This window comes from Colletotrichum siamense (genome assembly GCF_013390195.1).
Source record: "Colletotrichum siamense strain Cg363 chromosome Unknown KSG_Cg363_contig03, whole genome shotgun sequence".
Lineage (NCBI taxonomy): Eukaryota > Fungi > Ascomycota > Sordariomycetes > Glomerellales > Glomerellaceae > Colletotrichum > Colletotrichum siamense.
Window position 1 is genome coordinate 4,657,787 of NW_023501016.1, and position 17,882 is coordinate 4,675,668.

A 17,882-nucleotide genomic window follows, 5' to 3' on the forward strand; every position below is an offset into this window, starting at 1 on the left:
GGATTCTTATTGCTCCCCCATCGCGTGGCAGAAATAGCCGCCGTGTCCGACTCCTTGGGACTGTTGGAACTCCTACAGCGACGACAGCCACCCGAATTTCGGGGACGTGGCAGAGAGGGGATGGGATCTCCCAAACCCCCCTGCCGCCCTCAAGCGCCGGAATCTCCAACCCGGCATCTCCCAAGACCAGGATCTCTCAGAGCAAACAGGCCAAAAACGAGAAGCAGTGCAAGGCGCTCTGCTCTCCTTCGCATCTTCGTCCACTCACATGACTCAAGCGGTTCCGGCACTCTGGTTCAGATGCCTGCCCACCGTTTTTAGTCTCGTCTCCTGCACGTTGGGAGTTGCTGCTTGTTGGTGCTCGTTGTTTGCATCGCGCGTAGGGGGCTCTTCTCATTGGCCGTGCTGGCGACGAGAGAGCAGAGACGACGCAGAGAACATCAAACCCAACATCGCGGCAGAGTCTGTGTTGCGGTTGGCTGGATTTGTCCATCTGGTACCAACAGCTCTCTTTTTGGTGTTCTCATTTGCAAGGAACAAGATGTTCATATACCATCATGTCCCCTCTCTGGACATGATCCCGCCGAGTGGCGGTTTCTCTTCGAGCTGTGCCGTCGAAGGTCTACATCGGACCTTTGTTTTTGAGTCTTTTTGATATTCTATTCATCTCCAAATTACTACATAATGTTTTCAACCCTACATTGGCGCAAAGTCTGTGTCTTTGCATGGCTAGTCTGCCATAATCACTTTACCTCTGGCCTTGAGTTTACACCCTTATCCCAAACCCACGATACCCTCTCTCTTACACAGAGAGCCTCATCACGGCCCAACGCTAGCTGCCCCGTCGATGGGCATGTTGCCTGCGGTAATGGAACCCCCGACTACTTCTGTTGTTCCAGCGATACGACATGCATGGTCTTAGCGTCCAGCACCACTGCCCTTTGCTGTCCCAAAGGCGCATCATGCAACGCCATCACCACCATAACCTGCGACATCACCAAGCAAGACGTGGTTGAAAATCCGGGCAGCGTGATACACACCACGAAACTCGGCGAATCTTTACCGAAGTGTGGGAAGCAGTGTTGTCCGTTTGGCTACAAATGCCGCGACGGATCTGCCTGCGTGTTGGATGAGGACGAAGAGACCAGAAGCACCACCAGCACGAACACCATTGTGACGAGAACAAAGAGCAATCTGGTCTCCACGACATCCGGTTCCAGTCTTGCAAAGACCTCCACAGCAGAGGCAACTGAGACAGCAACCACTGTTGCCGAGAGGCTTCCGGCGTCGAGAACCCTGTCCGTCACCGGAGTCCAGCAGATTCCTACACCGTCTACGACAGCTCCGCCAGAGACAGAAACCCCAGCGGCCGCTAATTCGGTAAAGACCATATCGGGGGGTGTGATAGCGGGCACCACTGTTGCAGCAGTCGCCTCGGTGGCAGGTTTGACTTGCCTGCTCTGGCTCAAACGGCGTTCCATCTCCGAAAAGGTCGCCTCCGCGAAGTTCCCCCGCCCATGGCAGCAACTTGGCCAGAACAACTCAGACCAGGACGTCGCACTGCCGCGATACAACTCTCCACCGCCGGCGTACGCCGTACAGCAGCGTCCGCCTACGAAGCAGTACACGTTCAAGCACTACAGCCCAGAGTCAATAGGCGCGGACCAGCCGGTTGAGTTGCCTGCTACGCCGGTTTCTTTCAGCATGTGGAACCCTCGCAGTCCTCGCAGTCCCAGGCGGCCACGGTCTCACTTCGAACCGTACCGGCGTCCTGAGTAATACCAGCAGAGGGGATGTGTGAGACGGGGGTTCACTTCTTCTTTTGTATATACATACGCGGGTTTACACTTACTTTCATGAGCGATGAGACACTCTGTACAATACCACGGGAGGGAGCAACTTTGAGATAGATTCAAGAAAAGTCTTTTGCCTACTAGAAGATATTCGCTGTTCCTGTTCCTTCGCTTGTTCTGTGCTTAAGAGTTCCATGATGGCAGGTATCCATTCTATATCTTCCAAAGCCCGGCAGATCATCCAGATAACAGCTCGACATCCAAACCTTACGGTCTCTCTATCCTCTCGAAAACCTCCTCGCATCACCCAAGTCCAACTCCACCCGCCACGATGGCATACGAAGACCCAGACAAGTTCATCTCCGACAGCACCCTCTTCTTCCTCCCCGGCGCCATGATCCTCTGGCTCCTCATCTTCATGATCGTCACCCTCAGCTACAGCGTCAACAGCCCGCCCAAGATCATGCCCCGCGCGGTAAACCTCGGGCTCGTGGGCGTCGCGAGCGTCTTCATGGGCCTCTGGCTGCTGGGCCTCATGGTCTGCTACTGCCGCGGCACGTTCCTGAAGGGCCGGTCGGGGCGAGACGTGGCGCCGAAGCCGCCCGGCTGGGGTGAGGATATGGAAAAGAGGATGTGTCAGTTGGAGAAGCAGACGAAGCCGCCGACGCCGCTGCCGGGACAGGCGCAGCGGAATCACCAGAATGCACAGATTGCACAGCGGGATGAGCGGTTGTTGCGCCAGTCGCAGCCTTTTCAAGAGCAACCAGTGCAGCAGCCCATTCATCCTCATAGTTTCCAACCGCTTTCTTCTCAGGGAGTTCCAACACAACCACAACCTCTTGGCCAACACCAGCCCCTTCCACAACAACAACCTTCTTATCCATATCCAGTACAACCAGAACCTATGCGTCAATACAAGGCCTTCCAACCACAAGCTCAGCAGCAGAACCAACAACAAGCCCATCAAGACGGTGTACGACGCCATCAATCAAGACCCATGCCTGACGGACCGAGGGATATGCCCCCGTCCCAACACAGATCTCGCAACCGCCAACCGTCTCCCGGCCGTTCAAACCGATACCCACCTCTCACGAGCGGTTACAACTCTAGTGTCCAGAACACCCCGATTACGATGTACCATCCTCCTCGCTCATCAAGCCAGCCTCCGAGGGTCCGGTCGACCGTGCAAGAAGTTTCAGAAAGCCCTGGCTCGCCGACGAGAGGAAGAGTGAGTCGCCGACAGGGTTCCGACAAGTTGAGACGGAGTCGCAGTTCGCCTCCTCCTGGAGAGGCCTTGCAGAGCGGAAGGCATTGGGAGCCTGCTCAAGACCATCACAGACTATTTGCACAGAATGATGCTTCATTGCTAGCATCCCCTGACTCGGCAACTAGGATAGCCATGACGGTGAGTTGTTTTCATTTGGCTTGAGATTCAGGGGAGCCCGTAACTGACTTCAACACAGGTCAAACCGCTTAACATAAATAAGCAACCCAGTCAGCGTGACGCGCATGCTCGGCCTTCTCGATCCAACAGCAGAACGAGAAGACAAGATGAATTCAATGCGCCAGATACTATGGTATCTATGATGCCTGACGCTTTGTACAGGGGAGATGGATATCCGCCAGTGTCTGCTCCGTCGTCGCCACCGCAGGTTTGTCAGGCAGCCCCAAGCCGGCAAAATATGCCTGCTCCAGATGATGTGCCAGTGGTACGTGATATTCCTCAAACATCCAGCACTGCCCAGAAGGCAGAGCTTTCGAGGAACTTTTCTCAAATGAGCTTTATCAAAAACGTAGGTGACAAGAACTGGATGGGTAGAATTTCCTGGATAACTAACCGTGATGAGTAGGCAAATTGTTGAGCTACAATGTTCTATTACAATGAGGTTGTTTCTTTAGTCGATGGATGTTCTTCAATAAGTAAACCTCACAATTGGCCGTGCAAATACGACGTTCCTAGTGTTATTGACTTGAGGATATTTCGAATGTGAGCAAACCCTTCTTGTAACTACCAGAGCTCGCCGCATTGCAGTGTCATCTTGTCTAATCAAAAGTCTTTCTCATTGAAAGGAACGCCATCGGCTCCTGGGCCCGAGGGAACTTCTGCATACGAACTCTTCGAACAACTCATCGTTACACGAGCCCACAGCTCAGACCTCAAGCTCCTTCCCCTACATGAACTCAATTCCACAACTCCTGTTCGTTTGACGTTGTGCCTAAGAATGAGGGGAAACGTCAAAGTCACGCGCAGTTGTCGTCCGATGTAAGAAAGGGGGCTGAGCTGCATGGAGGCCCGGGTCCTTGGAAGCTCAAGCGCCCCAGGGAGTGCCTGGTCTCGTGCGCATGAGCTATCCAACCATGACATCTCTTGGCCATGGAACTTCCGCGAACCTACATGCTATACCACAGAATGGATGGAGGGGGAATAGTAGGTTCGGTCGCGTCGGCAGGAGGGGGGTTTCGTCATCAGCAACCACCCCGTCTGTGAGCTCTTATAGATCCGACTATCGTCTCAAAGCAACGCTGTCTTCTTCATGTCACCCAATGTGTCATTCAGAGTGATCTAAAGCTACCAGACCCCTTCACACGATACACCAAAACAGAGCGAGCACACCTCGGCGATCGAAGCGCCAAAAGATGGCTGAAGAAGCGCCGTCCTCCTGGACAGACACGATCTATAACCTCAACCGCGGCGACCTCGACGCCGAGCTCGAGCGCCTCGCCTTCAACCACTTCAACCTCTGGACCCCCCTCACCGGCGACCTCCTCCCATCCCAAATCCTCAAGCACATCCTCTCTAAAGAACGCCCCCGCGTCGCCGACGTCGCGACAGGAAGCGGCGTCTGGCTGGCGTCCCTAACAGAGATCCTTCCCCCGCGCGCAGAGCTGATCGGCTTCGACATCGACCCGCTCAAGTTCCCCCCGCGCCCGCCGACGCCGCCGATCCCCCCGCCGCCGGTGTCGCCGCCGCTCCGGCCGCAACAGCCGAGCCTTGATTTTCGCGTCCACGACGTGCTGGAGCGCTTCCCCGAGGACGCGCGGGGCACGTTCGACCTCGTGCATGTGCGGCTGCTGGCGCTGGGGCTGAAGACGGACGACTGGGACGTCGCGGTGGGGAACCTGGTCGAGCTGGTCCGGCCCGGGGGCTGGGTGTTGTGGGAGGACACGGCGGACCTGTTCATACGGGCGTATCCGCCGAGCAAGGCGTACGACGAGTGGTGGTGGGCGATCATGAGGCATGGCGCGCGGATCGGGAGGGATCCTTTGTAAGTTGTGTTCTTCCCGCGATTGAGGAGCTGTCTCGCTGACAAAACCGACAGTATGCCCTCTGGCCTCTCCCAAAAGTTCGAAAACGCCGGGCTGCAGAATTGCGAGCAGAAGATCTGGAGCTCGTGGGCTGCGGACAAGGGGTTGCAGGAGAACGCGACCGCTGCCATTCAGAAGCTTGTGAGGCCGTCGCTGGCGGCGGTGATACAGGACGGCGGCGCCGAGACGATCAAGGATTCGGGAGATATCAGTCGGATCGAGAGGGACATCAGGAGAGACGTGGACGAGAGGGGTGTTCAGGTTGGGCTGGATTACTTTTGGATTTGGGGACAACGGCCATATTGATGCCACCTGTGGTTCGGATCTCCTCTCCTACTTATTTATGTACTGATGGCACACACGCTGTTGTTAGGAATGATTGGCTTTGAATCGAATCTCATCATGCGAAACCCCAGAGCCTTCGCAACTCTGCAGATCTGTCGGATGTCTTCCAACCTGTTTCCTTCTCGATCCTGGCCAGTTGCTTTAGCAATGCCAGTTTCTCCAGAGCGTACTCCTCGCCATTTCCAAAACAGTCGTCGTAAGTGTCAGCTGGCTGTGTTTCTAGCAGACGTCCTCCCCAGCGGGAGCTGTTGGCAAGTGCCCGGCCGGCGATGAAAAGGGGCTGCAAGTGGTTCACCCAGTTGGCGCTATTTCATGAGACTTCAGTCTTGGTCACCGAGTTTCTGTGTGTCAACTTACTGGGAGTCATTTGAGATTGATAACCCGCCCAATTCCCTAGCATGCCATATCGGATCAGACTAAAGGGGGTCAGTTCATAACGCCCAACGGATTAAAACACGGGGCGGGGGCTGAACTAACCAACTCCTTTTCTGTCGAACTTGAACTGACAAGACCAGTCTCGAGTAAGAGAATCGAGCCTGCATGGAAGAATGTATTTCCACATACTCATCAATGTCAGCTTCAAGCATCAAATCCGCAATCATGAACCGGAACTTACTTGCGGCCGACGTAGTGAATACTACAGTGGGAAATGGGTTCCCACTCCCCCGAGGCTCTTCCCTCAAAAGCGGGCATACATCTCTCGGTCGAAATTTCCACCAAATACTCAAATCTTTCCACAGATCTTCAGTCATGGTCACTCTGTGAGCCGCCGAAATCCTGGGCGAGGGTGGGTTGTGAGCAATCAGGTTGATGATCTTGGCGAATATCAATATGGCTAGGTTGCAATAATCGTCAATGTCGCCGCTCGTAGCGGCAGCTGCGGATACCGCCGGAATAGAATCGTTCTCAACCCAACATGTGGTAGAAAGCAGAGTCGTCTGCCCAATGATGAAGGCTGCCCAGATATCTTTTCAACTGTGAGCATTGTGGCTTGTTGGAGGTCAAAGAGCTGCGTACCGATCCTGGCAAAAGCCCAAAAACATGATTTGATGATTCCTTTGCTGCATCCTTTCCAATTACGGCTTTTGAGTAGTCCAGCGCATCCCTGCACGAGCATTAGCGGATATCAGATGGTTCTCGAGAACCACATACGTTCAAGTGGCGCCTCCATTCTGATACACTGGAAGCCATCATCTCGTATACACACAGAAGTGTACATGTCGCCAGGATGGAGGTGTGAGCTTGATAAATTAAAAGTCGGATAGTGTATTGATACAACTCCAAGGCAGTCTGTCTCTGCCTGCCTCTCAGTGTGTCGACCTGGCGTGAAGAAAGGGCCAGAGCGGCAGCCACGAACGCCCTAGACTCCATCATGGAGTGAATGCTTTTGATAGTAAAGTGCTTTTCGGAGTCGGTAGTTTCACACCACGTGCCGGTTTCACGAAGGTAGGCTGTCATGAGGTGAGCTTGCTCGGTCTTGGATACGGGTAAGTCGAGATCTGGAAGTGGTGCTGCATCTGAGAATATTGCTTGGCCTAGAGAAAAGGGTGCCGTGTACGATACGACCGTTTCGGCATGCAACGCTGGGGCTTGGTGTGCGCCAGTGTCTGCCGTGATGAGGGGCAGAATCTGTTGTTGCGCGCGCGCGTTTAGGCCAGGGGCCTCTTCTGCCGCTTTCCATGAGCCCTGAACCAAGTTCTGATCATCTGGAGTTGAAGATTCTACAAAATGTACTGTGTGTAACTCGGTATCAGTTTGCGATTCGGCTTCGTGGTTAACAACAGGGTCGTCGACGTCAGAGATTGGTGACGATGGTGTCACGTAATCACCCTCGAAGAATTCTACGATGTCGTTCGTGTCATCGACGAACTATTGATAAAGTATGTGAATAGGTGTAAAGCACTGATGAAAGGGTGCTAGCAAAAGACGAGACGTACTTGATGTGGCTCGTCCGCATCTGCTTGTTCTGTGTTATCGGCCCGCCTCTGCTGTTCAACGTCGAGCAGACTGGCTTCATCTTCAGCAGAAAGGGTAAGCGCTCGCGACGGGTGAAAGGAGACTTTGACGCCCCATGCGCATCCGTCTCCTCGGAACTCGCAATTTCGACATCTGGGACGGGCCCCATCGCCTTCTTCGGCAGTCAGCCACTTGATTCAACATCTGCCAAGGATCAACTCCCACTCACACTTCCGCTTTCTACTCCGGCATGGAAGACTGAATCTGGTTCAATTGCGAATTCTCATAGGGCCAATAGCGTGTCTTACATACCATCCCGAACGTGTTCTCGTCCTCAGGGGCCGTTTGTAAGTTCCACCGTAAGGAGTTGACACCCCCGCGGCGTCGTCTGCCATCGCAAACCCTCGGTAAACTGCTGTCAGACAGGCATAAGAAATTCGATGAGAGGAAGACAAGTCGCCATGAGACTGGATTTCCGCCATGCAAACGGCTTGTACCTGCCGGGTTTGACAGCGGAAGTGAGTGGGAAGTTAAAGCGCAAGCGCAAGCGCTCGCATTTGTCATCACGCTGGGGCCGCATCACTCCTAAACTTGAACGGGCAACTGTAACCATCGCTTACACCTTCCTCTACTCTCTCCCACCGGCATCTTTTGCGTCGTTCGGCGGGATGTACTGAGATGTGTTATCGTCTCTATGGCAGTTCAGCGTGTAATTGGGCAGAGCGCTTGCGCTTTCACCTCCACCAACAGCAGTTCAATTCCACCCACGGCGCTTGATTCTCATTAAGGTAGAGTCTGGTTCTCAATCGACTTGCCTTTGAAACCATTCTGAATTTCATTCTCTATCTATGCTCGATCAACTGCCAACCAAAACTTGAGCATTCTAGGCGTTTAATTGCCCTTCAGCTTACTCCAAAAGGAAGACGACGTGTCGCCACCGAGAACAGGAGGTGCCAAGATCATCGTGTTCCAAGTCTCCTCGCCGTCGACGAACAAGCTGTACTTCAAGCTGCTTTGCGCGCCCTCGGCCAAGTTCTCGATAGTAAGAGAGCCGAACTTGGAGTTGCCAGAGTGAACGTACCTAGGGGTAATTAGTCAAAGTAATGAGCGAAACATATTAACACTTACTTCAGAGCTACGTCCTCGTCATCGTACTGCCTGTAAGTCGGCAATGGCGAAGCGAATTGATTGAGAGGACTGCAGGAGAACTCGTAGGCGGCAGCCGTCTCAGGCCACCTTCCGCCCGCTGGAGGAGGGAACTTGGTGGCTGCAAATTCGTGCCGGTCACCGGACACAACCACGACACCGACGCCCCGTGCTCCAGCATCCCACATTGCCTCCAGTACCTTGCGTCTCTCGACAAGGAAACCACCCCAGGTATCCCGAGTGTTGACCGGCCAATTCTTGGTGAGAGGAATCGAAGAGGCGACAATCTTCCACTTGACGCCCTTAGGCTCAGGACGGTTTAGCCAGTCAATGAAGTCCTCCAGCTGCTGGGCGCCCAACATGGTCTTTTCCGGATGATCGAAAGGCAAGGAATTGGTGGATCGGTAAGAGCGGGTATCGAGCAAGAAGAAAGAAGCCGGGCCTTGCACGAAGTCAAAATACGTTGCACCCTCTCTGCGCAGGTTAGTAGTGCCCGCAACGCGAGCAGGAGGGGGATTGGCGAGCTCCTGGTAGTGGTGCCAAGGCTCAATGGCGGCCCGGTAGACACCAGTGGTGTTCAGGTCCCAATCGTTTCCAATTTCGTGGTCATCGAGGACGTGAATCCAGCTGAGGTTCTGTCCAACTGGAGCCCAATCGGGGGAAGCATACACGTGGCGGTACTTCTGGCGGTAGTCTTCCTCATGCTTTCCCTGTCGCTTGGGAACGTCGATGTAGATGAAGTCACCGAGGAACAGCATGAACTGGGCCTGCAGCTTTGGCAAGATGTTGGCGAGGTGGCGCATTCCTGGGATGGCCAAAGGATGCTCGAGAGGGTTGTATGGGAAACGAGGAAGGATGCACGAAGTCGAGAGGAAAGTGAACTTGTTGTCGGCAAAAGCTGACATCTGACCGGGCTTGGGAGGAGCGACGAACTCTCCGCTGTGGTTGTTTGAAGTCCTCCACTCGTAGATTCTCTGTTGCGAATGCTTCAAGGGAACGGTCAGAGTAGCTGTGAAGTCAGTGGTATTGTCGGTGTATCTCAAGCCGCCACCGATCTGCCATAGGGGGTTGTCGAAAGGAGGCTGAGGGTCCTTGATGTGAATCTCGATGGTAACCGGCATCTTGGTTTGGTCAGGCTCGCGCAAGACGAACTTGGCTTCCGAGGGGGAAACATAGCCCAGGCGCACGAATGAGAGGTCCTCGACCGGGTGATACTGCCGAACGCGAAACAAGAAGTCGGTGGTCATGGCAATCAGCACAACGTTGATGAGGAACGTCAAGATTGACAAGATAGGGCTGCTCGGGCTGGGTGAGCCGGCCAGAAGAGTAACCCAAGGTCGTGACCTTTCCTTCACGACGATGGTCTCCTCAATTCGGATCTCTTCAGCGACGACTTGTTCATCTTGGCCGTCTTCGTTCTCGTCTTGCACCAAAGCCTCCTTCACCGAGACATCGACATCGTCTTCCACGACGTCATACTTGGGCTCTGAGAAATAGCCCGAAATGAATGAAGGCACATACACAACAAACAATGTGTAAATGCTCAGAGGAACAGCCGCCTAAATAATGATCAGCATACTCTGCCAAGCCAGGGGAGCTTGCCGATAATAAGTGGAACTTACTGGTCCTGGAAACTGCAGGTGCATCCAATGGTCAGCAATCGATTTCAAAAGCAATTTTATAATGAAGGCATTTGGAAAACTCACCCATCGAAGAAAGACGTACGACACGGCTCTCAGAGCGACCGAGGAATAGAAGGCGATTTGCGCTTGAGTCCCCATGGTGTCCGAAAGATCCGTTCGGTGGGCAGATGTGAATTGGTAGATGCTGGTCGGTTCATGCAAAAAGAAGATGGGCGTTGAAAGGTAGATATTGGATGAAATTGTTCGGAGGAATTGCTGGCACAAGGAGAAGGTGCAACCCAGCACCTGCCCGCTGACGAAGTGGGAAGAAAGTTTGATAGAGGAAAGAAGGAGTCGCGATGCTGCCTTTTGGGAGGTAAAGAAGCTCTCTGCTAGACGGGTCCACGGACGTGACGTGACAGGGCAGCTTCAGTTAGCAGCGAGATGAGGTCACTGATTAATGAAGGCTCCATACGAGCTGAAACACCAACGCTGCGATAACAAGCCACTTTTTAGGGGAAACCTCAGCGCCTGAGAACATGTGAGCGTGGCTGGTGAGAAGAGGAAAGGAGCTGAGGAGCTCTGATGGGGCCACCTTACCTTCCCGCAGCGAGGTTCCTTACAGCGTCTGGGCCAGTGGGGATACGTACCTTCTATTCTAGGCCCTCTCTAGCGGCCCAGCACCTCAAGCTGCCTCCGGTGCTGCTGCAGGCCGCTGGCAGTTGCTCCTGTCGTTGAATGGTCCGTGCACAGGTCCAAGGGGCTACCTTACGTCTGGCGGGCGCCAATTTTCCGCGCCGAACTTTCAATCGTGGCCCGTTCGTGGTGACCTTTTTGGCGACAGCTTGTCCTGAATACTCAGCCAGCTCCAGAGTCGATCGATCGAGATACCCTCACGCGCGCACGAGGCTCCCACCCACAACATCATGAGGTTATCCGCTGTTGCCTGCGGGCTTTTTGCCTGCTTCGTCTCTCAGGTTGCCGCCACGGCATTGACCTACAAGATCCATGCCAACGAGAAGGCGTGCTTCTACGCCAAGACCCAGAAGGAGAACGAGAAGGTGGCCTTCTACTTCGCCGTACGTCGACACCACCACGCATACATTTAACCATGACAATGCTCTAATTCTCTTGATGCAGGTTCAATCCGGTGGTTCTTTTGATATCGACTACGTTGTGACGGGACCGGGCAACAAGGTCATTCTCGATGGATCCAAGGAGCGTCAGGGCGACTTTGTCTTCACTGCCCAGCAGATCGGCGACTATGAGTTCTGCTTCAACAACGAGATGAGTACATTTGCCGAGAAGTTTGTCGACTTCGAGATCGCCGTACGTTGCGTGCCCAACCCAGCAATGATACCACAGCATGCTTACCATCTATTTTGATGCAGGTCGAGAACGAGGTTCGCGCTCAGCTCCCCTCTAAGCAGGGTGCCTCTCAGGAACAGCACACTACTCTCGAGGAGACCATCTTCAAGCTTTCTGGCCAACTGTCGACCATTTCCAGGGGCCAAAAGTACTTCCGCACCAGAGAGAACCGAAACTTCAGCACCGTCCGCAGCACCGAGTCGCGCATCATCAACTTCAGCATGATCCAGTGCGCATTGATTGTGTTGATGGGAGCTCTGCAGGTCTTCATTGTGCGCTTCTTCTTCCAGGGCGCTCGTAAGGGATACGTATGAAGGGTGATGACAAAAGTTGGGTCTGGATTTCGCTGGGCGCAGGCTAAAAGGAGTCTTCAGGGACTCGTGTACATCAAAAGCAAAAGAGGCATGATGTGGTTTATGGTATAAGAGATATCGACGACGATCCGACTCAGCGCTGTGCCGATGAAGCCTGGGGCTAACCCGGGACCCGGCCTTTATGGCTGGAAAGCACTCCACGTGGAGTAAATAGCACTGGATCACCAGTGAACATATTGAATGGTTTAATGAGCCCTGTTCTTGCGTAGCTCAATGTGTTTAAAAGAGCCACTGCATGCCTCGTTATGCGTAGAAAGAGCCTTGGAACTTACTTGATTTCATTTGAAAAGGGAACACCCAAGACGACGATGTATCTCGTCAACCGTTGTGCTCCAGCGCGATTTGGTTGGCTTGACGGTATCCAGGTCTAAGTGAAGCTTCCCACCTGTCTAGGTGACACTTGCTTGGCTCGTGCGCGTCTGCTGAGCGAGGCTGCAGGTGAAGCGTGTTCCTCGAGTGGGGCCAGAGCGAGAAGCGTCGTTTGATTGGACCAGATTGGGGCTGGTGTCACTAGCCACGGCAGGCTGACCGTGGAACCACTGTCATCCTGTTGCCCGAGCGGCGCGAGCTTGGAGAGCTTAGAGTATCGGTTATCAGCCTCGTCTGCGACCCGGCTAGGTCCTCAAAGCGACCGATCGCCTTCCTCACCACCTGCGACACACTTTGCGACTACGCGCGACATACATGGACACCTCCACGCCAAAGCCGACGCGCAAACAGAACCCCTAGCAACACAAACACCACCTTCTCGGAGGTGGTCCGCGATCTGTCAATGCCGAGTGGTGCCCGCCGAAGTTCGAAACAACAACGCAAGAAACCCCGAGAGCCAAACGAGCCAAAGTGGTACACGATCAAGAAAATTCTTGACCAGAGACAGTACGGGGGAACCATCGAGTACCTGATCGACTGGGACGACGATAAGAAAACGGGCGAACGCTTCCCTCCATCTTGGGTAAGTACAGTCGCGCCATTGTGTTTCGGTCCGTTCTAACAACCAAACAGGCTCCAAGCAAGGACGTGACGTCCAAGGCGATCTTTGATTGGAAGAAGAAGCAGGAAGAGGCGTACACTCAATACGCGACGGGCTCTGAAGAGCCAGAATCACAACGCGAACCGGAGGAAGGAGCAGAGGACCAAGGCGCATCATCGCATTCTCCAACTGCCAGTACCCCTGACAGTAGCCAACCTATTCGGCCGCCTCATCGGCGCAAGCGACTTCATAGTGAGCGCTTTGCAGAGGAATCCGAAAACTCTCAAATTGAAGACTCAGAGGAGGACGAACACGATCTCTCTAAGCGACATTGCAGTGAGCCGCCGTCGCTGCTTTCATTCGGCTCCGAATTCGACACGGATGCTGCCTCGGACATTCTTCTCGAAGCACCGAGTAACATCTTTGTCGCAATTCCCTCCAAAGTAGAATTTGACCCTACCGAATACCTCAGTGTCTCAGGTTCTCAAGGTTCACCTTCGCATGGGTCACAGCCCATCTCTACACAAGAAGACGAGGATAATCAGGTGCTGCTCACAGAGAATCTCAGCCAAAGGACCATTCCCGACTCACAGGACTACTCAGGGCCTGACAGCCAAGAATCTCAATTTGCTGCCTCAACAATCGCACCGATCACTAACCGGGGTGAGATCATTTCAGACCGTGAGATTGCAGATTCACAAAGGCAGTCCAGCGTCGGGACTTCTCTCAGTAAGACTAGCGAATTTCAGACGCGCCTCTCGTGTGCACTCTCTGGTCGTCTTTCTCAAGACGTTCTTAAACAAAGCCCTTTGCAAGGTAGTCATTCGGAAGTCTCCCAGCACCGCCAGGAGGATCCAGTCTTTTCAAACCCTGTCTTCTTCACGCAGTACTTTCCAAGTCAAAGCCAGCACCTGGTGATACCAAACACCCTTCCATCCATTCCGGAGAGCCAACTGCCGAATTCAGAATCTGCTGCTCCTCGAAGATCGCGTTCTGCATCTCAAGACTCGGCATTGTTGGCAGCCCAAGCTGCCGCTCAACTTGTTCAGGAGCAGGAATCACTACCGGCATCTTTTTCCGACGCGTCTATACCGTCACATCAAGTTGACAGCCTTTCTGGACACAACGACGCGGATCAATCATCGAGGTCATCCGGAGCAAGACACCAAGAATCCCAATCATCCGGACCCCCCGTCTTTCTGACCCAGCCAGCTTTTGACTTTGACTCACCGTCGTCTTCTGAATCTTCTTCATCGCAAGAGAATAGAACTACAGGTACCAGTGGTGGCTCAGGCCAGCGGATTTCGCAAACAGCCTACCCAGTTGATCCGGCGCAAATTACTGTATCTGATTCTCAGGGCGACAGTATCAACACGCAGCACGCTCAACGGGTTGTGCCTTTGCCTCAAATCTCAGCAAGCCAAATTGGTTCGGTTAGCAGTCTGACTGAGGAAGAGTTCATTCCTGATACGGTTCGCCGCAAGCCACAGCAACGACGTCTCTGCATCGATAGCTCTTTGTCGGCTTCGGACGCATTATCGCACAGAAGCGTGTCAACAACGCCTTCTGGTCGTCTGCTCGCACATCTACGGCATAACCGACGCCGCCAGTCGCTGGAAGAAAGTTTCCGCACCTGCGTTGAAAGGAGATCTCTTCCTCCGTCTAACAGCGACTCAGCACCAGCACCGGTCGTGGGATCTAACCGACAATCCAGTCTTCCCGCAGCCATGGCGTCCACGGGTGAGCCGATGTCGGCCATTGAGGAGTTGCTGAAGATGCAAGAGGCGGCTATGAGCGGTGACTTGGGCGATGACTCTGGGGAGCATTTAGGACAGCTTGATGGGAACGGTAGCGTGGCGACGGGACCAACGGACACACATGATTTCTCGATGGCCATGGAAAATCCGTCTCTTCAGATCAACTCTCAGCCCCCTATTTCCACAGATTGGCACATGGGAGGAGCTGCCACATCTTCATCAGAATTGCCGGTTCTGACCAGCGCACCCGTTCAGCCCGCCATCCAAGCGCCAGCTAGCGAGCATCCACCGACGGCTAACCCGGGGAACATCTTCTCTGGCAATCTTATGGCTGCTGAGACCGCACAGCAACTACCCATGACGATCTCTCCGTCAGACATTAGTCGCTCTATCGAGCCGGATGATCCTCTAGCCGCACTGCATCAACTAGATGATGCGCCGCTGAGCATTCTACCTGCAGAGGACACGGCCACGGCGAAGAGCACAGCATCATCCCCTGATGTCGAACAGTATCGATCTGGGCCCCCAACGTCGATGGACCAAAGCGAATACCTTGTTACCGTTTCCTTCCCAGCGAACATCCGCCCTCTCTACCTGAGCACAATCACCGTCTACAAGAACGAGATCGAGCACTTCAACAGACTCTGTCGATCTGGCGAGGCTTTGCCAGATGAGACGCTGGTGAGCGCCATTGGAAGGCTTCTAGACCAGCTGCGTGATATCTGCGACCTCCCTGCGCCTCTCGACAGTGGCACCATTGACGCGTTAGCAGCGGAAGATCTCAAGAAGCACGCCATGGGGACCAATAGCAAGTACTTCTTCGTCGGACGGTTCCTGGAGAGGCTCCAGACAAGCCACAAGAAGGTACTCATTGTTGTGCGCGACATCACCATCATGGGTTACCTTGAGGCCATCATTGGTACTAGCGATATTGCGTACTCTTTGAAGGGCTTGCACGAGCTTGAAAGCGACGACGAACATTCTCTGAACGTCGTGCTTATGCACACAGAACAGACTCTCGTGGATGATTTGAGCGACTTTGACGTCGTCATTGGTTTCGACGGCGGCATCATGAGGACTGATGTACTGAGCCGCTGGGCCCAGATGAGCGGCAGGAAACCTATGCTGATTAGGCTGATGACTACATACTCAGTCGAGCATCTCGAACCGATGTTGGGGGACGAAATGAGCGAACTAGATCGCACGAATGCTCTGCTCATTGCCATGTTCCAGTCCCGAGGTCTCATTAGTAATGACGAACAGGGAGAGATGATTGATGGACTCACGGCTCATTTCGCTAACCAAGTTATTGATCCGGAGCCCAACTTTGGCTGGGAGCCCGAGCCCGTCCCGACTGCAGTTCTCGATCTTTACTCCGACAGCCAACACCAAAGCCAGATGCCCCCAACCGCTGAGGAGCTGACAAGTCGGAAGCGGAAAGCGGTAGGACGCCCTTTACTCAGAGATTATCAGCCACTGATGTGTATTCCAGGATGATGGGCCCCAAGAGGTCACAAAGCGCCTGCGCGTGAGCCCTTCCCCAGGTCGAGATGGCGGTAGCATCGACGACACGGTCCGCGGCCACCTAAACCCCAACCCAACCCACGTACAGGTCCGCACGACGCAGGACCATCTCGACTCGTTGACCACAAAGGTATTGTATGATCATTCGGTCTCACAGTGCAAGGCGCTAACCATGATCCAGATCTCTGAGCTCGAGTACCAATTAGCAGAAAAGACGACTCTAGAGGCAAACTTGCGCAAGCATGTGAACAGCCTGTCAAAGAGGGTCAAGAGTCATGACAAGACCATTAATATTATTCAGGAGAAACACATGGCTGCGCTGAAAGAACGCAGCCAATTTGAGGCAGAGCGAGATGCGGCCAAGCAGACCGAGGAAAAGGCTCTCAAGAAGAGCCAAACCTGGCAGAACAAGGTACAAAAGCTCGAGGAAGAGCTCAAGAAGAAGTCTGCAACTCTCGACGAAGCGCTGGTCGACGCCGGCACAGTGGCTACGGAGGTGTTTAAGCAGAAGACGGACGAGCTCGAGAAATCCCTCGCAAAGATTGCCGATCTGGAAAAGAAGCTCGAGAGCCGCGACGGCGAGCTCAGCTATGCGCGAGACGCCTACCAGACGGCCAACCACGCTAACAGTGAGCTGTCCCGGGAGAACAAGGAGCTCAAGGAGCAGGTTGTCGAGTTCCACAAGCAGGCGGCCGGCAGCCTCGCGCAGATCCAGGACATCAACTCCAAGGAGCAGATCAAGGAGATGCAGCGGCAGATCGCCGAGACCCAGGCCATCAGCCGGGACCGCGAGAAGGAGCTCGCACGCGTGGAGAAGGAGCTCCGTACGCTTAAGAACGGCCGTAGGGAGACGCGCCAGCAGAGCGTTCCCCGAAGCCCGCGTCTCGGCATGATGAGCCCTAGGGCGCCGCGCACGGCTGGAGGTTCGGCTAGTAGGGGAACCTCGCCCGTTCCGTACGAGTCTTCGGGCACGGGGAGCACGCCCGTGCCGGGCATGCAGTTCCTGCCGTCGAACAATCACAGGTTCAACCACCTTAGAGAGTGAGATTGCTGTCTTATAGTGGAGAGAGGGGAAAGTAAGCCAGCACGTTGTGAGAGTGTGAGTATTGATTTGTTTAGAGGGAAAGAGAACAGACGGATGGTCCGCGAGATGGCCTTTGCAAGCATGATACCCTTCACCGAGGGACGGGTTATTGTATTTTTTACGAGTTGAACTTAGGTTCCGATGAGCTAGAGGTTTTTTTCCCTGGTAGAAAGAGAAAGAAAGTGGTCTTTGCGATATCTGTGTTTGCTAGATGTTGTCTCACAAGGTGATATCGATGACGCCTGATGGCACGATTACCACGCGTGACATCGTTCGTGGGGCCGAGTTGAAGTGTATCGGAAACTTGCCCCTTTCCCAAGCATTGAACTTCGCGGGGGAAAATGTAGATTGCTTCTGCGGTCTGCCCACATTTTTGCCCAGCACGCGAGGGGAACTGCGTTCTGATGGTCCCGAGAGGTCGGTCGGAACATACCACCACCCCAGGTTTTTTACCCCACAGATTCGGCTGCATGCGGTCGGCCGGTGCAGAGACGAGATCTAGTCTTGTGAAACAAATGAGATGTGTATTGGTTTGTATATCTGTGAGAGGAGGCTTTTGGTGAGATGGTACATGAGACTTGATTCAAAATCACACTACCAGGATAAGAACTCCCCCATCTATCACTTTCACACATAC

General features: G+C 53.9%; 6 protein-coding genes across 6 annotated transcripts; 4 read left to right on the plus strand and 2 right to left on the minus strand.

The window, feature by feature from the left end:
• Positions 1–912: 912 nt before the first annotated feature.
• Positions 913–1,779, plus strand: CGCS363_v005221 (uncharacterized protein; the record flags this gene model as incomplete). The annotated part of the gene is made up of 1 exon (XM_036637070.1): positions 913–1,779. The coding sequence occupies one exon, from the start codon at positions 913–915 to the stop codon at positions 1,777–1,779; it is 867 nt and encodes a 288-aa protein (XP_036497401.1).
• A 345-nt stretch (positions 1,780–2,124) lies between these two features.
• CGCS363_v005222 (uncharacterized protein) lies at positions 2,125–3,025 on the plus strand (the record flags this gene model as incomplete). Its single annotated transcript, XM_036637071.1, has 2 exons — positions 2,125–2,522; positions 2,608–3,025. 2 exons carry the CDS (start codon positions 2,125–2,127, stop codon positions 3,023–3,025), a joined length of 816 nt encoding a protein of 271 aa, XP_036498861.1.
• Positions 3,026–4,430: 1,405 nt separating this feature from the next.
• tcpN-1 (N-methyltransferase tcpN) lies at positions 4,431–5,405 on the plus strand (the record flags this gene model as incomplete). Its single annotated transcript, XM_036637072.1, has 2 exons — positions 4,431–5,059; positions 5,114–5,405. The coding sequence occupies 2 exons, from the start codon at positions 4,431–4,433 to the stop codon at positions 5,403–5,405; spliced, it is 921 nt and encodes a 306-aa protein (XP_036498860.1).
• A 94-nt stretch (positions 5,406–5,499) lies between these two features.
• AMTR1-3 (Transcription activator AMTR1) lies at positions 5,500–6,635 on the minus strand (the record flags this gene model as incomplete). The annotated part of the gene is made up of 6 exons (XM_036637073.1): positions 5,500–5,749; positions 5,802–5,860; positions 5,922–5,980; positions 6,061–6,411; positions 6,462–6,549; positions 6,597–6,635. The coding sequence occupies 6 exons, from the start codon at positions 6,633–6,635 to the stop codon at positions 5,500–5,502; spliced, it is 846 nt and encodes a 281-aa protein (XP_036497404.1).
• A 1,656-nt stretch (positions 6,636–8,291) lies between these two features.
• Positions 8,292–10,327, minus strand: phoD-1 (Alkaline phosphatase D; the record flags this gene model as incomplete). Its single annotated transcript, XM_036637074.1, has 4 exons — positions 8,292–8,481; positions 8,529–10,105; positions 10,169–10,180; positions 10,253–10,327. 4 exons carry the CDS (start codon positions 10,325–10,327, stop codon positions 8,292–8,294), a joined length of 1,854 nt encoding a protein of 617 aa, XP_036497403.1.
• A 767-nt stretch (positions 10,328–11,094) lies between these two features.
• On the plus strand, positions 11,095–17,206 carry CGCS363_v005226 (uncharacterized protein; the record flags this gene model as incomplete). The annotated part of the gene is made up of 8 exons (XM_036637075.1): positions 11,095–11,247; positions 11,309–11,497; positions 11,560–11,844; positions 12,434–12,862; positions 12,913–13,609; positions 14,558–16,080; positions 16,130–16,291; positions 16,343–17,206. 8 exons carry the CDS (start codon positions 11,095–11,097, stop codon positions 17,204–17,206), a joined length of 4,302 nt encoding a protein of 1,433 aa, XP_036497408.1.
• Positions 17,207–17,882: the final 676 nt, after the last annotated feature.